Consider the following 26,161-nt stretch of genomic DNA (forward strand, 5'->3'; position numbering starts at 1 on the left):
ACCCTTCGTCCTGCTCCTTCCTCCTCCTCCTCCGCCCCAATTCTGCCCTTCATGGCACCCTTCGTCCTGCTCCTTCCTCCTCCTCCTCCGCCCCAATTCTGCCCTTCATGGCACCCTTCGTCCTGCTCCTTCCTCCTCCGCCTTCGCCTCAGTTCTGCCCTTCATGGCACCCTTCATCCTGCTCCCTCCTCCTCCTCCTCCTCCTCCACCCCAATGAAAGGGATGCATGTTCTGGCCTCTGCCCTCCCTCTAACCTAATCCCTCCTCTGAACTTGACTCGATCATGACTGGGGCCAAGTTCATATTTGCTGGAATCCAGTTTTCCTCAAAATATACAGGTAAAACTCTGCTTTCGAAAGACCCGCGCCAAGGGGTATTTGCCCCTCAACGGGTGTGCAAACCTCAAATTCAGGTGTTAAAGAATCGGGGCCAATATGAACTTCCCGCTTTTAATCCGGTTTCTGAACCGGGGTAAAAGGTAGTCTGGATGGCCCCAAAGTTTATCATTCTGTATTACAGAGGCCAGGATCTTTCACTCTCTAGATAATTTATCCTAAAATTCCCATAAGCTTCAGATAGCATGTCCAGTAGTAAGGGCCTCTTGGAATTGTAGTCCAAAAATCTGACAGGCCAAAGATTCTAAATATCTGGCATAACTCCCAGGTGGATGACATGAATGATAAAGCTCAGTTTTGGAATGAAAATATCATCATTCTGCCTAAGTACAAAGTGTGATCATGCAAATCTGTGTACTACATCCATTATACAGGCAACTCCAAGTAGTACATCTATAATTGTTACTCTGCATGCCACATATCTTTATTAGGTGCCTGGAAATTAATGACATAGATTTTCTTATAGATATTTCTGAAATCAACTGTTGATGTATTCCTACATTTAACCAAACAAATGTCAGCACCCACCTCAATTACAGTATCCCAAATAACAGAGCAATGAAATAACACTAACAAAACTCCTTGTATACTTACAAAACTATATTAAAAGCTTGGATTTATATTACAGAATGCCAAGCTTTTTTGGTATATGGGATAATATAATATTATATTATTGCTGTTCACAATCCTTCAAAAAGTCCTGCATATACCAAAAACTCTTGGGTTTGTGTAATGTATATCCAAGCTTGTTAGTGTTATTCCTTTGCGCTGTTATTTGGGATATTTATAGGGTTGTCATAATTCTCTTCCACAAAACCAGGACAAAGGTATAAAGGACTGGATTGGGTGGATTGTCAACAAAAAACAACTCCCCCACATTTTTAATCAATATTTTACTGCATATTTCAGTAGTTGTTTATTTATGTAGTGCAACCAATTTACATGGTGCTTTACAAGTACAACAATAAAAAACAGTGGGCCTTGTCAATGGCAGGTTCTTGCGAAGGAGGAAACTGAGCAAGGAAAAAGAAACTGAGACATTCTAAAAGCAGCTCAAAAGTAGAAAAAATTGGGATTAATCAGGTTTGCTCCAGCCAAATTAGGACAGTTAGAGGGCATGAAATCATCAGTTGCTTTTTTAACCTCATCCTCAAATTTGCTTTACTTGCTGGTATATAGTTAAATGATAGTGGTTTCATGTCCCAAACATTCAGCATATTTGTTTTTATGGGCATTATGCATGTGTGTAAGTAATTTTTTCCTTTGCTAACAATAACATGTTCCCATGCTGAACTCTATACACTTCGTTGTTGTTATCTGCCCTCAAGTCAACTGTGACTCATGACAACCCTGTGGATGAGACACCTCCCAGAACCCCTATCTTCAACTTCTCTGCTTAGTTTCTGTAGGCCCATGCCTGTGTCCCCCCTGATTGAGCCCATCCATCTGGTGTATGGTCTTTCTTTCCTTCTACCCTCCACCTTTCCTAGCATTATTGTCTTTTCCAGTGATCCATGCTTTCTCATTATATGGCCAAACTATGTCAGCCTCAATTTGATCATCTTGGCTTTTAATAAGGTCTCTGGCTTGATCTGCTCCAAGACCCATCTGTTTGTCTTTTGGCTGTCTACAGCTGTCTACAGTATCCTAAGTACTCTTCTCCTGCACCACATATGAAATGAGTTGATTTTCCTTCTGTCTGCTTCCTTTACTGTCCAGCTCTTGCATCCATACATGGTGAGGGGAAATATGATGGGTTGGATGATTCTTTTGTGCTCAGTTGTATATCCTTACTGCCCTTCCCATTCCTAATCTTCTTATTTGCAGTCACCATTCCAATCAGTATTTGATCCTAGGTATAGGAATTATTTATTTTGATTTCGTCGTCTAGATTGAATTTATGTATCTCCTTAGTGGTCACAATTTTTGTCTTCTTTATATTCAGCATTAATCCTGCCTTTTCACTTTAATCTTTGACCTTCCTAGTGCAAAGCCTTGATTTGAATAATTTGTACAATTGTACAATTAATTAATTATATAATGTGAAAACAGCCCACTTTGAAAAAATATATATTAGAGGCAAATAAAATTCTGGATACTCAGAAATTTTCAAAGTTACACACATGCACCAGTTCAAGCCATTCTGTCTGACTTTATCTGGAAGAGTAACTGACTCTTTTAGTGTAAAATCTCCAATACAAATTATGCCATACATTTCATCCACAAATACTTTTTGAAACAGTGATGTGACTCCCATCTGTTTGTACTGGATGGGGAAAAACAAACTCAGATTGAATCCAGAGAAAACAGAGGTACTCTTGATAGGTTCCCCTAGCCCGGGCAGGGAAATTTGTCATCCTGTCCTTGATAGGATTAAACTTCCCCTGAAGGATAATAAATAAATAATAAAAATTTTATTTATATACCGCCCTTCTGTAAAACCAGGGCGGTGTACAACAATCATAAAATACATAAAATACAATATACAAGCAACAAAATCCAATAAAAACACTCAAGCCAGCTTGCCACTGCTGACGTGGAGGAGAGGGAGAACTTAGTCGGGGCTTACATCAGGGAATGCTTGTTTAAATAAAAAGGTCTTCAGCCCCTTTTTGAACTGGGCCAGGGAGGTGGCCAAGCGGAGCTCAATGGGCAGATAATTCCAGAGGGTAGGGGAAAAAGTCCTCTTGGAAGTAGAGACTAATCTAGCCCCTGGAACCCTCAACAGCTGCTGCCCAGATGTTCTGAGAGTGCGGGGCGGATTGTATGGGGAGAGGCGGTCCTCGAGGTATCCTGGGCCCAAGCCCAGGATAAAGCACGTAGTTTGGGAGTACTCCTGGATCCATCCCTACATTTATCATCTCAAGAAGATGCGATGGCCAGGAGTGCTTGGTATCAGCTCCGGCTGATTCGCCAATTACGTCCCTGTCTGGACCGGAGGGACCTAGAAAAGGTAGTACATGCGCTGGTAACCTCTTGTTTGGATTTCTGCAATGCACTCTACATGGGGCTACCTTTGTATCAGGTTTGGAAACTGCAGCTGATTCAAAATGCTGCAGCCAGGTTAATTACGGGGACACCGAGGTCCGACCATATAACACCTATTTTAAAATCTTTACACTGGCTGCCTATACGTTTCCAGTCCCAATACAAAGTGTTGGTTATTACCTTTAAAGCCCGAAATGGCTTGGGCCCGGGTTACTTGAGGGAACGCCTCTCCCTACATAATCCTCCCCGCATGCTCAGAACTACAGGAAAATGTTTACTCGACCACCCTAAGGTGAGATTGGTAACAACACAGCAACGTGCATTTTCAGCTGTAGCGCCCTCCTTGTGGAATGCCCTCCCTGAAGATATCTGTCACAGTGGAATTGTGGAAGCCTTCAAGAAGGCTTTAAAGACTTACTTCTTTCAACAAGCCTACCCTCCCAATTCCATCTAAGATTATACCTCCCCTATTGTTTCTGCAGTTTGGTTTTAATAGATTGTGATGTTTTTAACAGTTTTTTATCCGATGCTTTTACTGTCGTTTGAATTTAATTCTATTTTAATATGTATTGTATGATGTAGACTCTTTTTACTGTTTTTACTGTTTGATTAACGACATGTACACCACTTTGATAGTTGGAAAAGCGGTTTATAAATAAACATTTATTATTATTATTATTATTATTATTATTATTATTATTATTATTATTATTATACTATTTAACCACCTATATTCTTAAATACAGTCAGACCTCCATATCAGTGGATTTTTTCATCCATGGATTCAAGCATCCATGGCTTGAAAATATTAAAAAATACATAAATTCCAGAAAAACAAACCTTGATTTTACAGTTTATACAGTGGGCACTATCTCACTATGCCATTGTATCTAATGGGACTTGAGCATCCATGGATTTTGCTATCTGGGGTGTGTGCATGTGTGTGTGTCCTGGAAAAAAACCACAGCAGATACCAACTATTGTTGGCTAAAGTATTGGGCAGTAAAATCATAAGTATCAGAGCCAAAGCTTAATTTGACTTCAGTTCAGCTAAAGTAGTTGGTTGAAATTGTTATTCAAACTATAATAGGTAACGAAGACTGTGGTTTCTAGTTTAAACATGCACAGAATACATTCATTTCCCATGTGATAACTGAGTTAAACATTGTATCACACCAAATATATGAGTTGTACTTGGGTAGAAGGTATATTCTCGATAGTAATAGGGTAAAATAAAATAAATTAGACAAAGATTAAGGTGCATACTAAAAATATTTAATGTGGACCATCCCTTACCATTTATGTAAAACCACACTTACATCCTCACAGACTGGTTAAGAATAGTACATCCACCACATGGATGTACTTTCTTACAGAGTGCCTCTGCCCCTAAAATTTTTGTATCAGTAAACACTTTCCCAGTCTTTCTATTGATCCATAGACCAGTTAAAGTGACATCTCCACTCAACAAGTCATGATATATTGGGGAGGGGGATTTCCTTCATCCTTTAGAAGCAGGTTATGTTGTTGTTGTATCTTACAGTTGTTTCTGGCTTATGGTGACCCTAAGGCAAACCTATCATTGGGTATTCTATGCCTAATAAAGGTTGACTGATTGACTGACTATCATTGGGTTTTCTTGGCAAGATTGGTTCAGAGGAGCTTTACCATTGTCTTCCCCTGAGGCTGAGAGCATGTGACTTGGCCAAGGTTGCTCAGTCGGTTTCATGGCCAAGCTGAGAATTGAATCCTGGTATCCAACACGCAAGCCACTATGCCAATTCTGATTCAAATCAACACATAGAAAGAATCCAGAAATTATTTTTAATCAGCACATTAATTAAAGTTTGATGACACCTAATCTTCCCATCCCTTTCCTTCATACAAGACTTCTACAACTGGCAGATAGATAAACTTAAACAAAAATCAAGAGGTGTGATGCTTCCTAGTACTAGAAACCTTTGCAGGGATGGGGAGGGACAGTTCTGCTAGTTGAGTTTCTGCCATGTGGACCTAACAGGAATCGAAAACAAGATGGCTTTTTGTTGTTGTTGTTAGTTTGCAATGCATATCACGGATGGCCTCCCCCTTTTCTCATGTATGTCTTGGACACTGGCGCTAGTATTCTTAGCTGGATGCAAGTTCAGGACAACCAAACCAAAACAATCCAGTCTTCCCCACTGGCAAAAAAGAACAACTTGCAGTTGCTGCTCTGCAAGAAAAAAGGAAGGTATCAAGGATTCACTTTCATAGCAGGACTCTTCCATTTCATGAAGGGGGTGAGAGAGAAAGTGGAACGAAAGCCTGGTGTTATACTTTCACCTCTACTACTTCCTTAAGCCATGGCTTGTGAGTGAGTTTGCTTCCACTTGCAAAAAGCTGATTATTTTAGAACAACCTCAAGATGACCAGCTGTACTGAATATATATTCATTCCAGATTCTGCATAGTGATGTCAGATACTTTAAAACTGGGAGATGTATAAACCAAAATTATTAAACATAAAATTGGCCATTGAATTATGGTGTCCCCAGGAGCATTTCATTTATGAAGTTCTTGCCACTGGGACTACTTTACACATCTTCAGGCCACCAAAGTAAATGCTGCTATTTGTTAGGTTTATAGGGCACATTTTTCTTCCAAGGAGTCTAATCTTTTCCTACAGCAGGCTAGTTAATAATATAGATTTTGCATTGCATTTGACTGAACATCTGGAATCAGATTCCACACGTAAATCTAGTATCCTCAAGTGTAATGTTACCCAGAGCATGATGTACTCATTTTGGTGAGTTTTACAAAAGGTGAACATAAGTTGAAATATTTGTTGTTGAACATGGTTTTCTGGATCGAAAACTGCAAACTCACTCCACAAAATGTGGCATATTGTGAAACTGTTAAATGAATATTTGGTTTTGACACACAGCTTTTCCTGGTTTCCTTAATAAAACAAGTTTGAGGTGTTGTGATCTACACATTGTTTTATTTAGAGCAAGCCATGTTTTATGGTACTTTGGAAAACATTCCTTCACATACTAGATTCATATTTATGGGGCTAGGACTCCACACCTCCCTGTGGCATGTTGCCAGTGACAATGCCCTTATCTTAACCTCCCTCCCCCAGTTTCAGGCAGCCTTTTCTTTTCCAAGTAGTCTGTAAGTTGAAGAAAATGTGGAAGAGCAATAACATCTATTTTTCTATCTTCATTATTCCAATATAATTTTATGGTATTGTTTTTGAACTCACCTTGGGCTTTTGAAAAAGCTAGTATGAAGCAAGGTGAATCCCTTCCATCCCTACTCTCCTGGCATGTGTTTCCAAGTCAGCAAAAGAGAGGAGTTGATTGCAACCACAATACAGAGGTGGCTAGTAAATCCAGGCAAATTTGTGGATTCTTGCCTGGGAGCTTTGACAGAAGAAGTACTAGTTTGGATTATATTCTTAATAACATTTTGGATTTAATTTTTAGTGCTATCCAGACACGAGTGCTCTTTTATCTTCTAGCAGGAGACAGGAATTAAGAACTTGACCCATTCAAGATTTGGATCATTTCTTAATAAATCATTCTTAATAAAAGGTACTTTTTCATCCATTGAACCATTAGGCTGGGTAGGGTGGTCAAAATGATGATGATAATCCATCAGGGATTGAATTAACCAGTTGAAATCCAGAAATCTCTTGATAATTTATTCCTTGTTCTCTATTATGCCAGTAATTTGATTAGTTCTTGAAAGTGAAAGGTTGACCAGGGTCAGTGATAGGCTTATTTGTAAACTGCTCCCAGATCTCCTTTAATTTATTGGGCACATTGGGCAGTTTATTGGGCAGATACATCATCTACCTCCTGAGTCTAGGGAAATACAACATCACCATACATCTGCAGTAGCTGTTAGTGTGCTGCTGATACAGCCTATGAACTTTTAAATGAGTAAAGGTCAGACATGCTTAGCATACCTCTTCCTAGCATATAAAAACTCCTCTAAGCTCTGCTTGGGATACCTTTCTAAACATACCATAGGCGTCTGGTATAGTCTCCTGTCAAATCTAGTTTGGCTTTCTTATTTGTGGACTCCTAGTGGCAATATTTCAATCAAATCCTGACTGACTTCAAACCTTTAGACCTCTTGAAAACAGAGCAAATTCTTCTTCAGGCAGGCATCTCATAGTAATACTAAATGTCTAGGACATAGTGTGCCTGGAATTTTTTATTGTACTCTCAAGTCATTTCCAATTATGGCAATCCTAAAATGATTTTTTTTATTTTTGGCATTATTTATTTAAAGGGGTTTGCAATTACCCTTCTCTAAGGCTGTGCCTTCATGGACCAAATAACACTACCTCCCCCTGTCCTCCCAGTGATCAGTCATGATGATGCAGAGCCCAATCCCCTGTTCTGGTGTGAACTGTCTGGCCAGCTCAGCACCAAACCCACCAGTGATATATTCAGGTATTTTATTCCAAGGCTTGGGTCAAGTCTCAAGTCTTTACCTTGAAGTCTCAAGTCGAGTCTCAAGTCCTTGGAAGATACTTTCAAGTTGAGTCTTGAGTCAAGTGTCAAGCCTGGGAGTAAACTTTCAAGAGAAAAAAAGAAGGTAGGGTTCATTTCTCGGAGGGAAACAGCAAATGTGTTAAGCAGTGGGCTTGAGGCAGGGGGTTGAGATCTGCTTGGCAGCCTTGTTACACATCAGAGGAGCCTTCTAAAGCTTTTCTAAAGCAATTCAAAAGCTTTCTAAGGATCCTTTCACCCCAAACCCACTACCTAATGCATTTGCTGTTCCTTCCAAGAAACACTGCCTTTTATTATTTTTGTTGCTTTTGATTCTGAATAAGACGCACAAGTCTAAAACAATCCCTGTTAAGTATGTATCTTATTAGTATAGTAATGCTTTTTATACCTTAAAGTCGGTTATGGTTAGAATGAACAATAGTAATCTTTTGCATTAACTCCATGATTTTATTAACTGTACAATTAAGTTTCTCTTCCCTGATTCATTGTATGTATGTAGCTTACTCAATTATTATTTGGATACAACATATCTATTTGTAAAGTATTCTTGGAAACCAGAAATGGAAAAAGAAATGTAAAACATGCAGTCTTCAAGGCATGTGTCATGGAGTTACGTCCCAACTGAGATTTGCTTCTGGGTGGGATTTTGCTACAATCTAGATATTTCCTTCAGTTGATGAAATGACCCCAGATAAGAGCATTATTATTGGAGTGTTTACTGCTAGTGGATTACTATCCTTTATCAACATACTTGTATAGAATAGTTTCTAGCCATTTGAATGATATTACAATATGTTTGTAATAAGGGCATACAGGCACAGAATATTGTATGTGTAGGTGTGCCTTATACAGGTCAACTTGGCAAGTAGCCAATTGTTTTCTCTTGTTGTTGCAGTTGGGAAGCATTACTCCATACCTTCTAACTGCCCCTAAAGGGGCAGTTCTGATTAATCTTCTGTTATCCTACTTTTTCAGCTGCTTTTACAATGCCCCAGTTTCTCTCTCCTCCTCCCACTTTCCCCTTTGGCACCAGCTAATGCCAGTTGCTGCATATTGATTTCAAAGTGCAAAACTAGTTTTATCTCAGTTGAGCCCATGGGGGGCAAGGAGAAGAGGGAGGGAATTTTGCCCTTTCCAGTAGGCTCAGGAAAAAGCAAACGGCCACAGACTCATCTATCTTGTGTGTTGTTCCTCGATAATAACTGTTGCCATCTTGACTACAACCTGATGTTACTTGGCCATATGTATCCAGTTTTCATCTATGAGATTATGATTACCCAGTTCCACATAATTTTCACAGTTGTAATTTTTGGCTGTCCAGCAGCTTCTGAGAAATTGCAGGTCTGTTTTTTGTAAATAATCCAGGTTTTAAATTGATAGAACTTTTAAAATGCAGCTTCAAAATAATATATAGATATTATAACTGTTCAGTCCCCTGCATGCTGCTAATAGATGAGTCCCATTGCATTCCATAGGACCTAATCCCTAACAAGTGTGTTTATAATGGAAGCCTTAAGTCTCTTATATATTTTAAAGTACACATCCTTGACAAATTAACTGAGATAAATTGTGGTATCAACTAATAGTCTTTTGGGGAGAATATTAATGTTTAATCTAAGGCATTATACAGATATTCATGTTTTGAAGGTATTTGTGGAGCATCGATGGCTAGAAATGCAGACAAGAAGGCCTTATATATCAGAACCCTGGCTGATAAATGTTATCTTTAGTTGGTAGATTATATGTAGTTGTGTACAGAGAAAAAAGTATGGGTATAGGTCTGGCATCTGACAAAGAGGGCTCTAACCAACTAAAAGTTTTGATCGCTGTAAAACCCAAGCCAGCAATTGTGTGAAAGGTATGCAAAATGTAAATAGAAACTATGCTGTCCTCTGCTTTAATCCTTTTATTCTTGTATCATTGTACTGTAATGAAATTTTCCTTTCTAATTAAGTTAAGAGGTGCAAAGGAAGTGGTGACTGATCTGGATTAATGCGAGGATTAAAGCTCACCTATCCCTCCCTCCTCATAAACTCATAGTCTTAATTGCAACCCTATATCTGTTATTAAGTAAACAAACATTTATTAATGCAGTGGTATGAAAAGTATTGTGTATAGTTTAAGCATGCATATGAATAGTGTTATGTGTAGTTTAAGCACGGGTGGCATGCAATGCCATTTTACTTGGCATGGGTCAGTGAGGAGGAGGAACAGGCATGCATGTGCCCGTTGCTCCTCCCTGCCATTTCCCAGCCTTCAGCTGTATCTCCAAGACAGCTGGAAGCCTGAAAATGGTGTTTCGGAGAAGGAGCCACAGGCGCACACTTCTGGCTCCTCTCCCAGCCTTCAGCCATCTCTCAGAGAGAGCTGGAGGTTGGGAAAAGGGCAGGGAGAGGAGGAGCCACCAGCACGTGCCGCTGGTTCCTCCTTCCTTACCTTTCCCAGCCTTCAGCTGTCCCTCAGAGAGAGTTGGGGGCCAGGAAAATGGCAGGGGGGAGGTGCCAACGGCACATGCCACTTCCCCCTCCTCTCTGCCTTCTCCCAACCTTTAGCTGTCTGTCACAGACAGTTGGAGGTCAGGAAAAGGGCGGGGGAGGATCTGGTACTACCCAGTGCTGGAAAAAAAATAATTTGAGCATGCAACCCTCAAAAGGTTCACCATCACTGGTTTACAACATGCTATTAGACTTCTTGCTACAGCAGTTGAATAGTTCTAATACTTATAAATTTGTCTTTGCACAGCTTGAATTATTAAACTCTTAACAGAACCAAGGCACTGTATGTCTCTCTTGGGGATATGTACTGTCCATACACATTAATCTGTACCAATAGATATTCTTCCAGTTTAAAACATCATCATCACATTTTCAGCCTTTTGTCTACCTGTTCACTCCCCCTTCTATCCCAAACATTGCTTTGGAAATGTTATTGAAAAGTCAACTTTTTAAAATTTTACTTCCAAAAATCTGTTTATGTTAAAAATAGTTGCAGTCCTAAAGTCATGATTCACTCATGATTTAGAATACTGGATGGAGTGGGATTTGTGGTGATGTAACAATTTCCAGTCTGCTTTCCAATAAATATTCTAAAAGTCCAGATACTTTACAGCTTTATTATCCCGTTAATATAAGCTTGCCATTTTCTTGGTCTGCTTACATACCGTAGGATACTGTTGTCCTTACACAAATTGCTTATAGCCTGGTCTGAAAATTGGGATGACTTCTTTGCTTGTGACACTGACTGAACATCAAGGCAGACTCTGCATAGCAACCTATTTGTGACATTGTGACAGTACTGTTATAATTCTATACTAAGTGTTTCATGTTTGGTGTGTCATGTCTCAGGTGTTTAGATAGTGTTCTGGACTGGAAAAGCCTGTAGAACAAACACTGACATTCTGAGCTGACCAGACATAACCCTGCTGAGTTTGTGAGGCCTTACATCCTGGAGCTGGCCAGACTTGACACAACTGAACTTGGTGCCCCCATGACTATGAGACTCTTGGCACCTCCTGAGCCTGGTCCTGGCATTGCTGTTCTCCAGGTGCTGTATGATACAGGGGATAGCATACCAGTACCTGCAGCATGCCTGGCAATAATTCCTGAAGAGGCACTGAAATGCCAGGCATCAGTTGTCTCTTTAAGGCTTCCTACTCTGAGGAAAGGGGTGAAGTATAATGGGAATACTCCTGGTCAGGAATCTGAGGGGAGGAACAGACGGTCAAAATAAGCAAGTTTCCGTCTGGTTTCCAGGTGGGGGATTTAGATGATAAAAGCCCTGAAGCCAACTGGAAACTGGTCTCAAGCCACCTACAGGAAGAAAAGTTGGACTAAAAAGGAGCTGGATTTTTCCACTTCTTCCCAGAAAATGTGCACCTTTATTCATAAGTTTCAGGGCAATGTCATAAGAGCAGCTCTAAAGGGGTGCTCTATCCTAAACCTAACCCTAACTGTGCACATAAACACTCCATTGCAGGAGCGCATTTAGAAGGGATGGAACTACTGTACCCAAGCAGTGGGGATTTCAATACCCCAAAGAGAAAGCATGACACATGTCATGGTGATAAATAAAACATACACAAACCAGACAGTCAAAGAGGGGGCATGGGGTGAAGGGGCTGTAAAGGGGGGCATGATTTTTCCTTGCTGGTGTCTGCATGGGCACACCTCTGCTCCAATGCCCTGTCCTGGTGGAGTGCTGCACATGAGACTGTGTGCAGGCTCACAGGGATTGCCATCGGTGTGCTCCTGTGGCTATGAGCAGGGATGATGGGGGCAACAATAAAAAAGTAGCCAGTAGCATGGCTTGAAGCCACTCTGTGTGGTCATGACATGTGCACTCCAGTCACCTTGGGAGCCAATGGTGTGGCTGGTGGGGACTCAGATCACTTTCGGAAAAGGCAGCTTCAAGCTGCTTTTTCCTGCCCATCTGTTTTGCCCCTAAGAGTCCTCAGTTCAGTTCTAGCCATTGGGTTCTTATTATTCATCTGAACGTACTAATAATATAACAAGTTTTAGGATGGCCTGTTGGTCAGTTTCAAAGATGATTTACAGTATCTTGCAGAAGTATTGAGCCCCACTTTAACTTTTACACATTTTGTTGTGTTGGAAGCTATACATCCTGGAACTGAAAATGATTTGATTGGAATCATTACCACTCATGCACATGATATATAACATTGTGAAAGTGCAAAATAGTTCTATTATGACAAAAAATAGGTAAACAAACACAAATGGGTACTTGTGGGTTGCAAAATTATTCACTCCTTTCCCTATGGCATGCCTAAATAAGCTTAGTAGCTAAACATGAATCAAAAGTGTGATGTGGCAGCCAAAATCAACTAACTGCATCAACAGGAGTATAGTGGCCAATTTGAAAGAAATAATAATACCACTGTATTCTGCTTTAGTCAGACTTCACTTGGAATTTGTGTCCACTTCCAGGCACTATAGTTCATGGACACTGACAAGCTACAACTTGTGTGGAGAAGGGCAACCAAAATTTTCAAAGGTTTGGAAATCAAGCCATACTTAGAACATTTTAGGGAGCAGAGTATATTTTGCTGGGAGAGAAAAATATAAGAGGTGACATGACAGCTGTCTTTAAATCTGTGAAGTCATGTAGAAGGTGGAGCAAACTTGCTTTCTGCTGCTCCAGAGACTAGAACACAAGCTAAAAGATTCAAATTACAATAAAAAAGATTGAAACCTAAGTATCAGGAACAGCCTCTTGGGAATAAGAGCAGTTGGACCATGGAAAATGTTGCCCTGGACAGTGATAGGCTTACCTTAGGAGGCTTTTGAACAGTGGCAGGATGGTCATCTCTCAGGCATTTTTTGGCAGCGTGTTGGACTATTTGGGCCCCTCCAAGTGTGAATTCTTATGGAACCAACAAGTGCCACAGTACTTTTTGTTTACTTTTTGCCACCATAAAACTGTATTGCATCTTCCATTCTTATTTCAGGTTATAACACGAGAAAACGTGGAAAAGTCAAAAGGGGCAAGTACTTCTGCAAGCCACTGTAAATAATTAATAGTGTGGATTGTAAATTTAATCTTCTATAACACTTTTGACCTCTAATTGAAATATAAGGTTCAATGTAACATGTAGATAAAACAGGAACTTGCTTTGGTTTCTTTAAATTGCAAACACAGATTTTTAGCTATGGCATGAGAGTATTAAGAAGAAGTCTTAAACAGAGGACTGTAACTTTTTTTGGTGTTATGCAGTTTGTCTGAGTTTGTACCTAGCCATTTAGGAAAACTCGGGTTTTCTTGCTTCTGTATTTGCATCAATTATTAATACATTTTTCTGTGCAGATTTCTTTTGACACTGTCCTTGGAAATATTGTACCCTTATCAAATTGAAGCTCTTCTGCTTGGAGTATATTTCACTTGATTTCAGTGGAATGTACATATTTAATTTATCTGATTGACCTATAACTAGATTATGTAAAAGAGTACTTTCACCCCAGTGATCATCATGCCTGTATACTGAAACTTGTTTCATAGGCCTGCCCACCCATTAGATCAAATAGTTTATTGAGCACATGGGACAAAGGCTTAACTGTGATACCTATTTGAGTTTGGAATGCCCTCACAGCTGCAAATTCATATACCATTCTTTCATTTAAACAAGCCTTCAAAACTTTTTAAAGCTGCTTTTTACTAACCTGTGAATTGTTTATGGATTTAAGCTAGGAACACTTGTCTACAGCTATTTTTCTTAGAAGGAAAGATGGTGTTTAAAGTTTTAAAACACACACACACACCTTTGGTATTACATGCATGTTGTTCTCTTGTCTCTTACTATTATTATAATGAATATCATTGTGGGAGGACATGGCCAAGTGGCCTAGAAAGTATCTTAAATAAATAATATTAGCATTGGCTTCCAACAAAGTTATAAATTACCTGTATCTGACATCCCCCCCCCACAAAAACAACAACAGGGTAGACAATATTAGACCCCATCTTTACTGGTGTGATGCAACCCTTCCCCCTTATAGTTATAGGTATTCAATTGTGAAGCAGATAACAAGATTTGATTAAAGAAGAGAACTATTTTGAGCATTAAAGGTTCTATAGCACTGTCATGCTTCCACAAATAAAATGACATTTGCTACCTTGTCAGTAAACACTTTTACTTAGTAACACTGAAGAGCAGAAACAGCATATAAAACCTAGTACGTTAGAGGTGTAGTGTGCATATAGCTTGAGCTCTAATTTAAAACTGAACATCCACTAGTCCCAGTGTTGAGAAATATGTTGAAAATAAATAGAGGGATAGAGGGAGGGATTAATGCTATTTCTTGAATACAAGTTATTAATTTTTTTTTGAAAATAACATATTCTCTGCTATAGTAAGGATATAAAAGATTTTGAGCACTAACCTGGAGGTTTTGTCCAACAGATAAAAATGCATCATTGTCTAAAACAATTTTTTGAAGTGTTTGCAAGTGAGGGCATACAAACAATCATGGGTAGACTTCCAGCTTGAAAATCTACTCATTTCTTTTTTCTTTTTTTGCTCACACTTTGACAACCACCAGTTCAGGACAGGTATTAAATAGTGGCTCAGGAGGGATGCTAGACACTAAAAATTAAGTACCAGGAAGTTTCTCAGGCCAGGAGTTTGTCATTAGTACAAGAAATGTGCTGAAGAATCCTTTCATGTGAAAATCCATTCTTGGTTTTTCTTCAAGCATTCTTTTTTTTAGTAAACATATGGGGCAGTGGGGAATGGAGGCTTTTTTACTTATTGCTACTATCAAACAACTGAGAATCAGGCAACCTTGCAAACTGCACAGAAATCTAAAAGTAGATTACAATCTGTCTTCTGCTCACCCTGGACTCAATGTCAAACACTTTAAAGGAATCTGTTTTCAACATTTCTAGTTCTATAATTCATCTTTAACCCAAAATGCAGCATTGGTCCATTTGAAATGTAGTATGTACTGTTATTACTATTATGACTAAGATCCTGAATTATATTTGCAGGCGGGTTACACACTGCCGTTTAGTACGCGCTCCGCGCGTCCCAGAGTTAAGAAGGGGCGTGCTAGGGTTAGGAACGTTCTCACCTTCCTAACCGCCCCTCTCCCTAGGACGCGCAGAGCACGTACTAAATGGCAGCGCCAGTCCACATGGGCGCTGCCATATTTACATCTTGGACGCACAGCGTCCCAACGTGGCACAGCGGAAGTGATGCCATGAGTGCGCACCTCACGCCTCGTGGCGCCACTTCCGGGGGCCAAAAAGGAGCACCATTTCTGTGCTCCTTTTTAGCTGCGCCGGGAACCCTCACGGTCTGGCCACTGGGGCTTCTCAGTGCAGCTAATGGAGCTGGTGCCAGACCACCCACTTTTGGGTGGTCTGTAACGTGCAGTAGTTCCATTCTCACAGCTATGAATAACCTAAGGAATGAAACCCTGAAATCCATCTTAAACTCTAGGGAGCTGCTGCGAGCAATGAAGGTCTGTGGTTCAGTCAACTGGGTGCAACTGGTGTCCCCCTGCCTCCCAGCTACGGTGTGACAAGCAAGATTGTTGCTTCTTTTCATTGCACAACAGACAGCTCAGGGGCAGGAGGGCACTGGCCACACATTGCCCCAAAGTGCCCCAGTCAACCATGCTACAGATATCCATTCCTTGGAGATTTGTTTTGTTTTCAAGGGGCATTTATTATTGTGGTGATAGTGGTGCAATCATGAATAGCTGAATACAGAACATTTATGGATCCATAATTATGTTATGAATCTGTAACTGTAATGCAGGGTGCCAGTCATTATTATCATATTTATTTATATATCACCTTTTCCCCAAAATTGGAACTCAGTACAAAACAGCTAAAAGCATACAAAAAGTGAACATTAACAGTATTAACAGTAGCTCTATCTATTTCTATATAGATCAATCCTTTCTTTTCCATGACATGGTTATAATTTATTAGTGTGATCTACCCCTGAGTAGGGTCACAAGTTTGCATGCTGCGTAGTCTAAACTGAAGGCTAGTTTCATCAGACAAATTACATTTTTTAAAAATGAATTTAGATTGGGCTGTTGGCTTGAGGCTGTTATGTCAAGGCAACTGACATAATTGTGCTGATAGAAAAACACCTGGAATGTCAAAGTAGTTTCCTTATATTTTGGATTCATGGTTTTTCTAAAATCCCAAATGAGACAAGAAACATACATGAAAAATTGAAAGGGTAAAGAAAATTGCTGCTATTACAGCTATTTAGCAGAATTTTAATGAGCACAGAAATTTCTGACTCTTTTATAAGAAAATGATATGTTAACTCAAACAGCATAACAAAAATTCACACTGCAGGCAGCCAGATAACTTAAAAAACAACAACAGCAACCCTACATCTCAAAAGTTGCAAGATTTACACATATTTTCCATATTCTGTTATTATAAACAGGCTTTAGTTCTGCATACTGCATATGGAGCATGAGCACTTTAGTGTACTTTAACACCTATATATTTTTTACATCTTCACATCTTACATTAATATGGAGACATTTAATTCCTTTTGCTATGGTAGATCTTAATCTAGTTGTTACTTCCAATTAGAGTTGACACAATGAATAAATGGGAATTTAGTAAATCAGTATTTATGTAAGTTTTGTAGATTGAATAGGTTTACTTTGGACAGTGAAAAAAAAAGATGAAAACCATCTCATTTGAAATGTGGCGCTGGAGAGTTCTGTGGATACCATGGACTGTCAGAAAGAAAAATAAATGGATCCTAGAGCAAATCAAGCCTGATATAGCTGACACAAAGCACATTATAGTTTAGCTCTACGTAGGCAAGAGAGAAAACAAAGAAGTATACTGCCTTTAGAGAGGCTACTGTTGTACCAAGAAAGCTCATGCATGCTGTAATTTGACACTGAAATGTATTGTTGTAGGTCTGTAGAAGCATACGATTTTCACTATCTACCATAATGCTGTCAGAATCATACAGAATACATAAGTATAATGTAACAGTATAAATAGTTACTTTGGGAACCATGATTGCAGGCTTTGAACAGAGTTCCTAAACAATGACAAATAAACTTGCAGAAGTGGTAAAACTGTTGTTAGGTTGGAAGAAGTCTAGTTATTTTCTAACTCTTTTCATGTATCTTGATAAACTTCTCAAGTCATATTATGTGGATATTTAGAATGCAAAACTGGTTTCATACCCACAGGATTGAAGGAACAATTATATAAATGATGTTAACGGAAAAAAGCATAGTTTGGGGAATATGCTTTATATATTCATATTGTAGAGTAAACATAACTATTGTGAATTTTGAATTTGTCAGACTGAAATTTTTAAAATGTGGAACTCTATATTTAGAGATCTGTGTGTTGTACAGTATGCTCATACTAACAAACTCAGCACTTTAAATGTACATTTTCAGCAAACAAACTTCTCTTTTACTTTACAGGGCCTGGCTTTCACCTTGGAAGAGAGACAACAGCTGAATATTAGTGGACTACTACCTCCCTGCTTTCTCAGTCAAGAAGTACAGGTTTTAAGGGTTTTAACAAACTTTGAAAGACAAACATCTGACTTGGACAGGTAAAATCTTTGAGTGTCTTGCCAAGCTATTTCTTTCAGATGCTTCAACATTCTAAAAAAATTACTTTGGAGGAAAATACGACAGAAGCCAAAATTCAGGCTACATCTACATTACAGAATTACTGCGGTTTGATACTGCTTTAAGTGCTGTTCAATGCTAAGAAATTCTTTGATTTGTAGTTCTGTGAGATATTTAGCCTTCTCTGCCAGGGAGGTCTGATGCCACAACAAACAAACTACAAATCTCAAGATTCCATAGTATTGCTCCATGAGAGTTGAAGTGGTGTCAAACTGCATTAATTCTGCAGTGTGGTAATAGCCTCATTTAGTTACAAATCCCTTCCTGTTGAGTAAGGATGTTTTCATATATTTTACTCATGTATGGAATTCCAACTCAGAAAGAAGGTATTCTCGTACAGATGGGACCACCACCAACAGTTTTATCTTAATCTGGACTAGTGCAATTTGATGCAGTTTGAACTAGAAATACATGCAGAGCCAATAACCCAAGCATATGATCTTATCTATAGAATGCATATCAAATCATTAAATTTGTAACTAAGGATAGATGAATCAGTCTATATCTGGATGGCACGGTTCCTCCTTCTAATATATAAAGTATGGATTTACAAATAATTTCTCTTAGGAATAGAAAATTCAAAGATTGAAAAAGGAACAAGCTTTCTTAGTCCAGATTTGGCAGATAGGGGACCTTTACACTTTACACAAGTGAAAAGTTATGAAGGTTTATCACAATGACATGTTGACCAACCTGCAAAGCTTGGCTTAATTCCATTCAGGATATATAAGAGCAGGGTTGTTTTTTTAACAGTTTCAGTGTCTTTAAATATCCTTCTCTTTGAGCACTGATCAGAGATAACAGCTGAAAAAGCTTGCAGGTTGAATGGAGAAATCTTAATAGGCTGTTCCCAGTGTATAGGCAGGAGGCTCTCTATCTGTGCTTTAAAAATAGATTGGACCCACACAATATTCTGTTCTTGGTTTTACTTTGTATTATCTGCATTAACAGATAATTAACATCCAGCTGTGAATTGATACCTGCTGGTTGCACAAAACTCCTTTCTCATATGAGGAAAGATGCCTGGGTGTTATGTGGTACTTATTCAATGGCAAATAGGTATATTTGTGACAGTTCACTTGAGCTCACAGTTTTTAGCCATCTGTTTTCTGTTTCTACACGCTTCTTTAAATGGGAAAGAAGCCAATGCATCCATTGTGCCTATTAAGTGTTTTAGGTTTCAATTGCAGTACTTTAAATTAAGATTTTTTAAAATGCATTATCCTGGTATGGATGTGATGAATGAAGTAGATAGGCAAGGTGAAGTCGAAGGCTTTCATGGTGAAGTCAAAGGCTTTCAAAAAACGATAGATAGGCAAGATTAGTTAAAAGAAGCCTTTGGTTTCTGAACAGTACAGTTGTAAAGTCATTATTTGGCCAACATAACTAACATTCTTGGATATTCAGTTCAAAACCACAATGCTCACAGAAGTAGAATGCATACATGATTTATATTATATTAATTGCAAGTTGGTTGACATTATGTATGACCTGTGGAATTTGATTTGTAAATCACAATGACAAGTGTCTTCATGTTAACTGAGTAATTATGACAACATATAAATCATGTGTGCATTTTGGTGCTGAACTGAGCATCCAAGAATGTTTTCCAGACAAATCTGACACTAGAAATGGCAATACTCAAACAACAATTGCAGGACATTTCAGTTTTTTCCTAGATATACAGTAAGGAATTTACAGGTCTCAATCCTTGAACAAGGAAACTACAAAGGAAGACTAAGAATAGAAAAAGCTGGATTTAATTAAATTCACAATTTCCAGTTCATTAGCATTGGTATGGCACTGGTATGAACAAAGACAATAGCTTCATGGCACACTACAAATATTAATACTAGAATCCTCTGCACATATAACAAAAAGAATATTCTCATAGAGAGTTATGAACCTTGGGAAACTGACATTTGGTAAGTAGATTTACTGCTTTCACACATCAACACCAACTGACCAATGTAAAGATCTGGAAGGCCCATATCACCTCATTCAATCCTTTAAAAAATTAGGGCAAGAAACATGATTTGTATCTTTCTGGATCCTGTTACTTTGTGTCCCATTCCCACAACTGTATAAATATGCTTTATATCGGAGGCCTTACTCAGTAGTGCATTTGAAGATGTGGATTGATATCTATGCTAATCTAAAATCATTTAGTTTTAAAGGAGTTGCCACATTTCTTTTTTTTTTTAACCTTCTTGTTATGCTGTAAAAGACTAACAGCTTAACAGAGCTATTTTTATTTAAATTATGCAGTTCTACAGCACAATGGACTATTTGAAGAATTTGCTATTGGGGGGAGGGGGGAAGAGAGCAACATGACAGGGAGAGAAAGCAAGAGATGCTCCAAAAACATGTCCAGAAATGTTTTATGTTAATGAACACTGAATTTTTGTGCAAAATCAATTGCTGTGAATGCTAGCTAATTGTATAATAATTAAATTTAAATATTAGTAATTCTTTTAATAAGCAATGGAACTGCTCCATATTCAGATTTAAAAATTCAGTATGAGATTACCCTTGTATTTTTTTTTTTTTGTCAGACACTATCAAAATTATTTCTTGAGGTATAACAATTGCTACAGTAATATGTCTGTAGTCTACATTGCTAATACAAACAAGTTAAATAAAGATGGGAAAATCTGTCCCCTGTCTGGCCAAGTACATGTTACATTGAAAATGCCACAGTCACGATAGATGCAATAGCAAACTGTGTGGCAGCCATCAAATGTAGTTTGGCCCTGAATTCCCAAATATAAATGCCATTATTATTATTATTAACCTTTATTGCCTCAGATGTTGCTGTCAAATAACCACAGTACAACAGGTTGGAAGAAAGGCCACAACTTTATTTGCAAACAATTGGTAGGGTTGGCACAAAGCATAAGGTCAGGATCTGTGAAATAAAACAACCTGATGTTGTCTGATTATCCAGACCTGGCACCCACCAGGTGCTTGGGATGACCTAAGGGCTAAGGAACACAACTTGACCGCAAACATTGTCTTGCGTTCACAAATTCACTAAGCCCCTAGTCAACGGGAGGCGCTCCCGCGTTCTGGCCCCCGCAATGGCCAAACGCCTGCCCTATTCGCCCCCGGGTACCTATTGACTCCCAAACCAGAGCTCCATAGCCCTGGTACAACAACGTGCAGATCCTGGCCTATGCTACCACCAAAGTTGTGACGAAAAAACACCCACAAAACAGCGGTGGGCGGGCGGGAGAAGCTCAAAGTCTTTCTCCCTTCCTCAGCTTGGCTCCGCTCTGCTCGAAGCCAAGTGCCAACTGAGGACTGGGGCCGGCAACGTGGCCTAAAATAGGCCTAGGCCCCGCCCATATTGCATGCTGTGCGGAGCCCCTCCTCCAAGGCCACCCAACCAATGGGCAACCCTGGAGGACTGGAAGCTCCGCACCAACGAGCCCGGCTCCCAGAGCATTGTGGAGCGATGGGACCACCCCATCCGCTCCATGCACCAATAGGGAGCCGGAGCAGTTCCAGCTGCTTCTAGCGGCAAAACGGTCTGCCCGCCGAGTTGGGCGACCATTTTTTTATAAAGCGCTGTAAATTTACACAGTGCTGTACATACAGTCTTTTTAATTAGACGGTTCCCTGCCATCAGATTGTAAGTCTGAGGGCAGGGAACGGTCTAATTAAAAAGACTGTATGTACAGCGCTGTGTAAATTTACAGCGCTTTATAAATAAAGGTTAATAATAATAATAATGGCATTTGTATTTGGGAATTCAGGGCCAAACTACATTTGATGGCTGCCACACAGTTTGCTATTGCATGGTTGATCTCCCAGAAACAGTTGGAACAGGGAAGAGGGAATTGATTGGGACTGTGGTATACATTGGGGAGGCTTTCAATCCTTGGCTCTGCCAAAGTTCTAGTCAGAATGCCCTCCTCCCAAATGATACTAGTTTTCTTTTATTGTGAAAGCAGGTAAGGGAAAATTGATTGTGACTGGGACCGTATTGGGACTAAAATGTAAATCTCCCCATGGCATTGTCTTGATCCCCTTCTTCTCTCTATGTCAGCTGTTAAGGCAATTTAAGAATGAGCCAGCCAAGGGCCAACCACCGTGATGAACATCATGCCTTTTTTGGCCATGAGAATGTGCACCTAGGGTGGCATCAGCCAGAATGATTCTATGGGTCCTTCACAGAATTGGCTAGGAAGAAGAGTCTGTCATCCTCAATTGTACAATCACGTTGTTGACTAATTCTGGTACCAGACAGATAGAATCAGTGCATAGCAAACTTTCTTCTTGACCTGACTCTGTTTGTCTGGTACCAGATGGCCAGAAAAGGCATGATGCTCATCACGGGGGTTTGTCCTTGGCTGATTCATTCTTAATTTGACTTAATAGCTAGGTGTCACTTCCTAGGGTAGGGGCAGTGGGGAAAGGAAAGACAAACCACCACATTTTGGTGGTACTTTGACTAGTTGTTACGCATTTTTAAACCAAAGTTTTTCTTCAGGGGGTGGGGGGGGGGGGGGGGTTCTCCAGGGACACTTGGGGTATGCAAAATGTGTCCCCAGGGGTCACATGAATCCTCTGAGCTGTATTTTCCTACATGTGACCTAAAGACAACTTAAAGATTGGCTACTGCTTCACAAACCTTCATTTTGCCCTCTGACTTCATAAAAGTAGAAGATAGAGGATTTAGGCCCGGTATAGACTGGCAGGGAGCGGTGTGTCCACTTCAATTCTAGGGTTCCAGAGTACGCACTGACCGCATGCTCCAGAACCCTAGTCCGTATGGACTCCGTTATCGTGGCAGCCTCCTGTCCACACAGCGGCTGCCATGATGACGTTTCCGCGGCGCAGCGTCCAGACATCACTTCCAGAAAATGACGTCATGGCGGCGCCCTCTCTCCTTTACAGTGCCATAAAAAAGAAGCCGCTTACAGTGGCTTATTTTTGGCAGCACATCGGTGCTGTACAGTGTGGCTGCTGTGGCACTGACAAGGGAGAAAGACGGGTGTCATGAAGCTGTCCGTCTGTACCGCACCTAAGTTGACACCAAGGTGGAATCTCCTCCTTTGGAGGTTTTATCTGTGGGGAATATTTTGACTATGTATTCCTGCATTGCAGGGTGTTGGACTAGTTGAGTCTCGTCTCTCCCACCTCTATGATTCTATGATCTATATTTCTGCTGCTTATGAAGCAGTGATGTGTTGACAGAATCCATTCCTTGATAGTTCTCTGGAGCCAGCAGCAAGAAGGTCATTTTGTCTAATGCTAAGTGGCTGCTTTTTTTGGTATCTGCAGTGAGTGTAAAAAGACTCTTGCTCCATTTCCTTTCTGAATAGTCTGCATAGTATTTCCCATTTCACTAACAATTCAGTGTCTGTGTATGATAGTACTGCAGTACTAAAATTGTGAACAATTAGCATGATGGCCTTAACATAAATCACTATTTATTTCTTATCTGTTTGGAAGTAAAATTAGAAACAATATTCTAAACTTTTTTTTTAAATTATGTTTTTTTTTTAAAGAAACAGTTTTCCTCCTGAAGATCTTTCAGCAGTCTTTTCCAAATACCTTGACCAGGAGATCATTTCTATAGAATATACAGCCCAGAAATGCTCCAAAGAAATGGACAGAAGAATGAGACCATTTGAGGTTTAAATGGAAGCAGCTGGTTTTTGAGAATGAAGAAATAAAAAGAGAATTGGGCAGCTGTTCAGAAAAAGACTATGTTTCAGTCCTCTGGCTGCCATGCATGCCTGAGCTGTCTGGCATAGTGTACATTAGTTTATGCATAATATATTTTCCACCTGTCACTTTCCTATGGAAATGAAATATACATCTCAAAAAAGGTTCACCTAGCAAAACTGTATATCATCCAGATCTAAGGATTAAGAGCACAGCTACTTTAGAAAAAGAGAACCTGGAATTGAAGTGTAAGACAGAAATGGAGCAGAGGGGAGACTAACTTATTCTTTGGACATGAAATAATGCACATCTGGCAAACAATTCTGAAAGTATATAGTAAAAATAGATACACGACTTTGGTATTCTTCCCCATTTGGCTGATAAAATGTTCAAAACTGAAATTAAACACTGCAGTTATATATATTTTTATTGTCTAATACTTTGGTCAAGATCCCAATTATTGCATTGGGAGCTTCAGCATGTTGAACTGGCCAGGATTACTGTGTGAAGGCATATGAAGCAGCAGCACTCTTGCTGAGCTGAAGCAAATTTTGGTCTAGTCATTTGGAAGGCCACCTGGGAAGACTTTGTATTCAGTTCTTGGAAAGAAAGGGGGATAGAAACAGAAGGAATGAACAGAGAATTCAAAGAGAGCTTTGGAGGCTGCAGCCTCAAAGGATTGCAACAAGTTGCTCCCAAAACTTTGGGAGCAGCTTCTTAAGAAGTATAAACTATGTGTGTGAAGGATTATGGATCTACAGTACAAGAAGGGAATTGTACTTTCTAAGAAGGTTCATTCTTCCCTCTGTTCCTTGTAGCTATTTGTAAATACACTCTTGAGAGTGTCCTACATCTCCAAAATGGGTATTGGGGGTGCTTCTGGGGCAGAAATGGGAAAGTGAGACCATCCACTGTGCTGGATTCTGCTGTTCCACCAGTGGGTTTCAGGACCCGTGGTGGTGGTGATGTGCCTTAGGCAGAAAGAGAACTTTTATAGAGATCACAATCAACCACATTTCATGAAGGAAAAAAGCCCATGTTTCACGCAATTTGGGACTGCAAGTGGGAGACTAATTTATCATTCATTTTTACAGGTATATTCTGCTAATGGGCCTTCAGGATCGAAATGAAAAACTATTTTATAAAGTGCTGACTTCTGACATTGAAAGATTTATGCCTATTGTTTATACTCCCACTGTTGGTCTGGCATGCCAACAATATGGTATAACATTTCGGAGGCCAAGGTATGTAAGGTTATACTTCACATTCAAGTAACCCTATCTTTCGTCTCTTTGGCAGGTTTTTGCTCCCCTCGCCAGCATATTTGAATGTAATCCAAAACTTGGATAATTAGGATAACTCAGACTACATTAAGTATACTTTTGCTGTAATTTGTGTTGCACTAAAAAAATAAACCGGCATTTCAGTGCTTTAAGTGCTGATGCATTTTTAAAATTCTGCTTGGTTAAGTTGGACTTGCTGAACTATCAGTACTACATTTTAATAAAAAGTAACATAAAAATAAAGAGATTCTACCCTAGCTTTATTTAACAGTCTGAAAAATAAAATAAAAACTTCACAATGGTGTATTTCAGCTGACAAAATGTGTTAGAATGATATGAGATAATTTATTTTTCTATTAAAATGTTGAAACAGAATTTTAAAAATCACATTTAGTTGTTATTACCCTTGGCAACATTGGACAGCCTCTGTGGTTCACATTTATTTTTCTTCCAGTTGTGTTGGTAGCCAACTTTTTTCTTTTTATCAGAACTTTCTCACAGTATATTTATACAGTATCAGTGTTTACAGGGATTCCCTTGGTTCTCTTTTCAGAGGCTATAAACTCTAATATTGAAATGTTTGAGTTACTCGATTACTGAAATGTTAACAAATCAATATTTTTAGACGTTAGCTAAAAGGGAAAGATCTGTTTCTGTTTATAAGTCATCAGTCAGCTGTGGCTATATTAAACCTCTCTTGTGATTTATACCAGCTTTCTAACTCTGATCCATCATTATCATCTTTAAAAGTCTTTGTTCTCTGCTATGTTTCACAATGATTAATATTTATACTAAAATGAATGTGAATAAAACTTTACCTTTCAATTACATTCTACTGATACCTTCTGTAATAGCATTAATATTTGATAGTGTTCATTTTATTTTCTGTAGTGTGCTCTTGTTATGAATACCAAGCTACACAAAATTTAATGGCAGTGGGTTTGTGATGTATAATGAAGTCTAACGAAGACCCTAAGAGGCTGGAATGTTCGGTTTGAAAATTAGTGAGCTATTGTTAGGCATTAGAAACTAGAAGATCAGTTATCACTGTCACTAAAAATGAAAATCATTTAATTGGATAAATTAGCATGTTACTTTAATTCTAGTTTTTGGAACAAACCATTCAGGTTACTTCGAAGTCTCACTGTTGTCCCCTACTTC

At 39.2% G+C, this 26,161-nt stretch overlaps 1 protein-coding gene across 3 annotated transcripts in view; it reads left to right on the forward strand.

Moving 5' to 3' along the window:
• The window catches only part of LOC121917378 (NADP-dependent malic enzyme-like), a 165,998-nt gene that overhangs the window by 15,117 nt on the left and 124,720 nt on the right, over positions 1-26,161 (forward strand). For 2 of the 3 annotated variants that reach the window (XM_042443309.1, XM_042443308.1), the window contains exons 2-3: positions 17,829-17,962; positions 24,812-24,961. In XM_042443309.1, the coding sequence (XP_042299243.1) occupies positions 17,829-17,962; positions 24,812-24,961 (284 nt within the window). The remainder of the gene's footprint in view (positions 1-17,828; positions 17,963-24,811; positions 24,962-26,161) is intronic. The other variant, XM_042443310.1, reaches the window with a different exon arrangement.

Source organism: Sceloporus undulatus, unplaced genomic scaffold, assembly GCF_019175285.1.
Source record: "Sceloporus undulatus isolate JIND9_A2432 ecotype Alabama unplaced genomic scaffold, SceUnd_v1.1 scaffold_16, whole genome shotgun sequence".
NCBI classification, from domain to species: Eukaryota; Metazoa; Chordata; class Lepidosauria; order Squamata; family Phrynosomatidae; genus Sceloporus; species Sceloporus undulatus.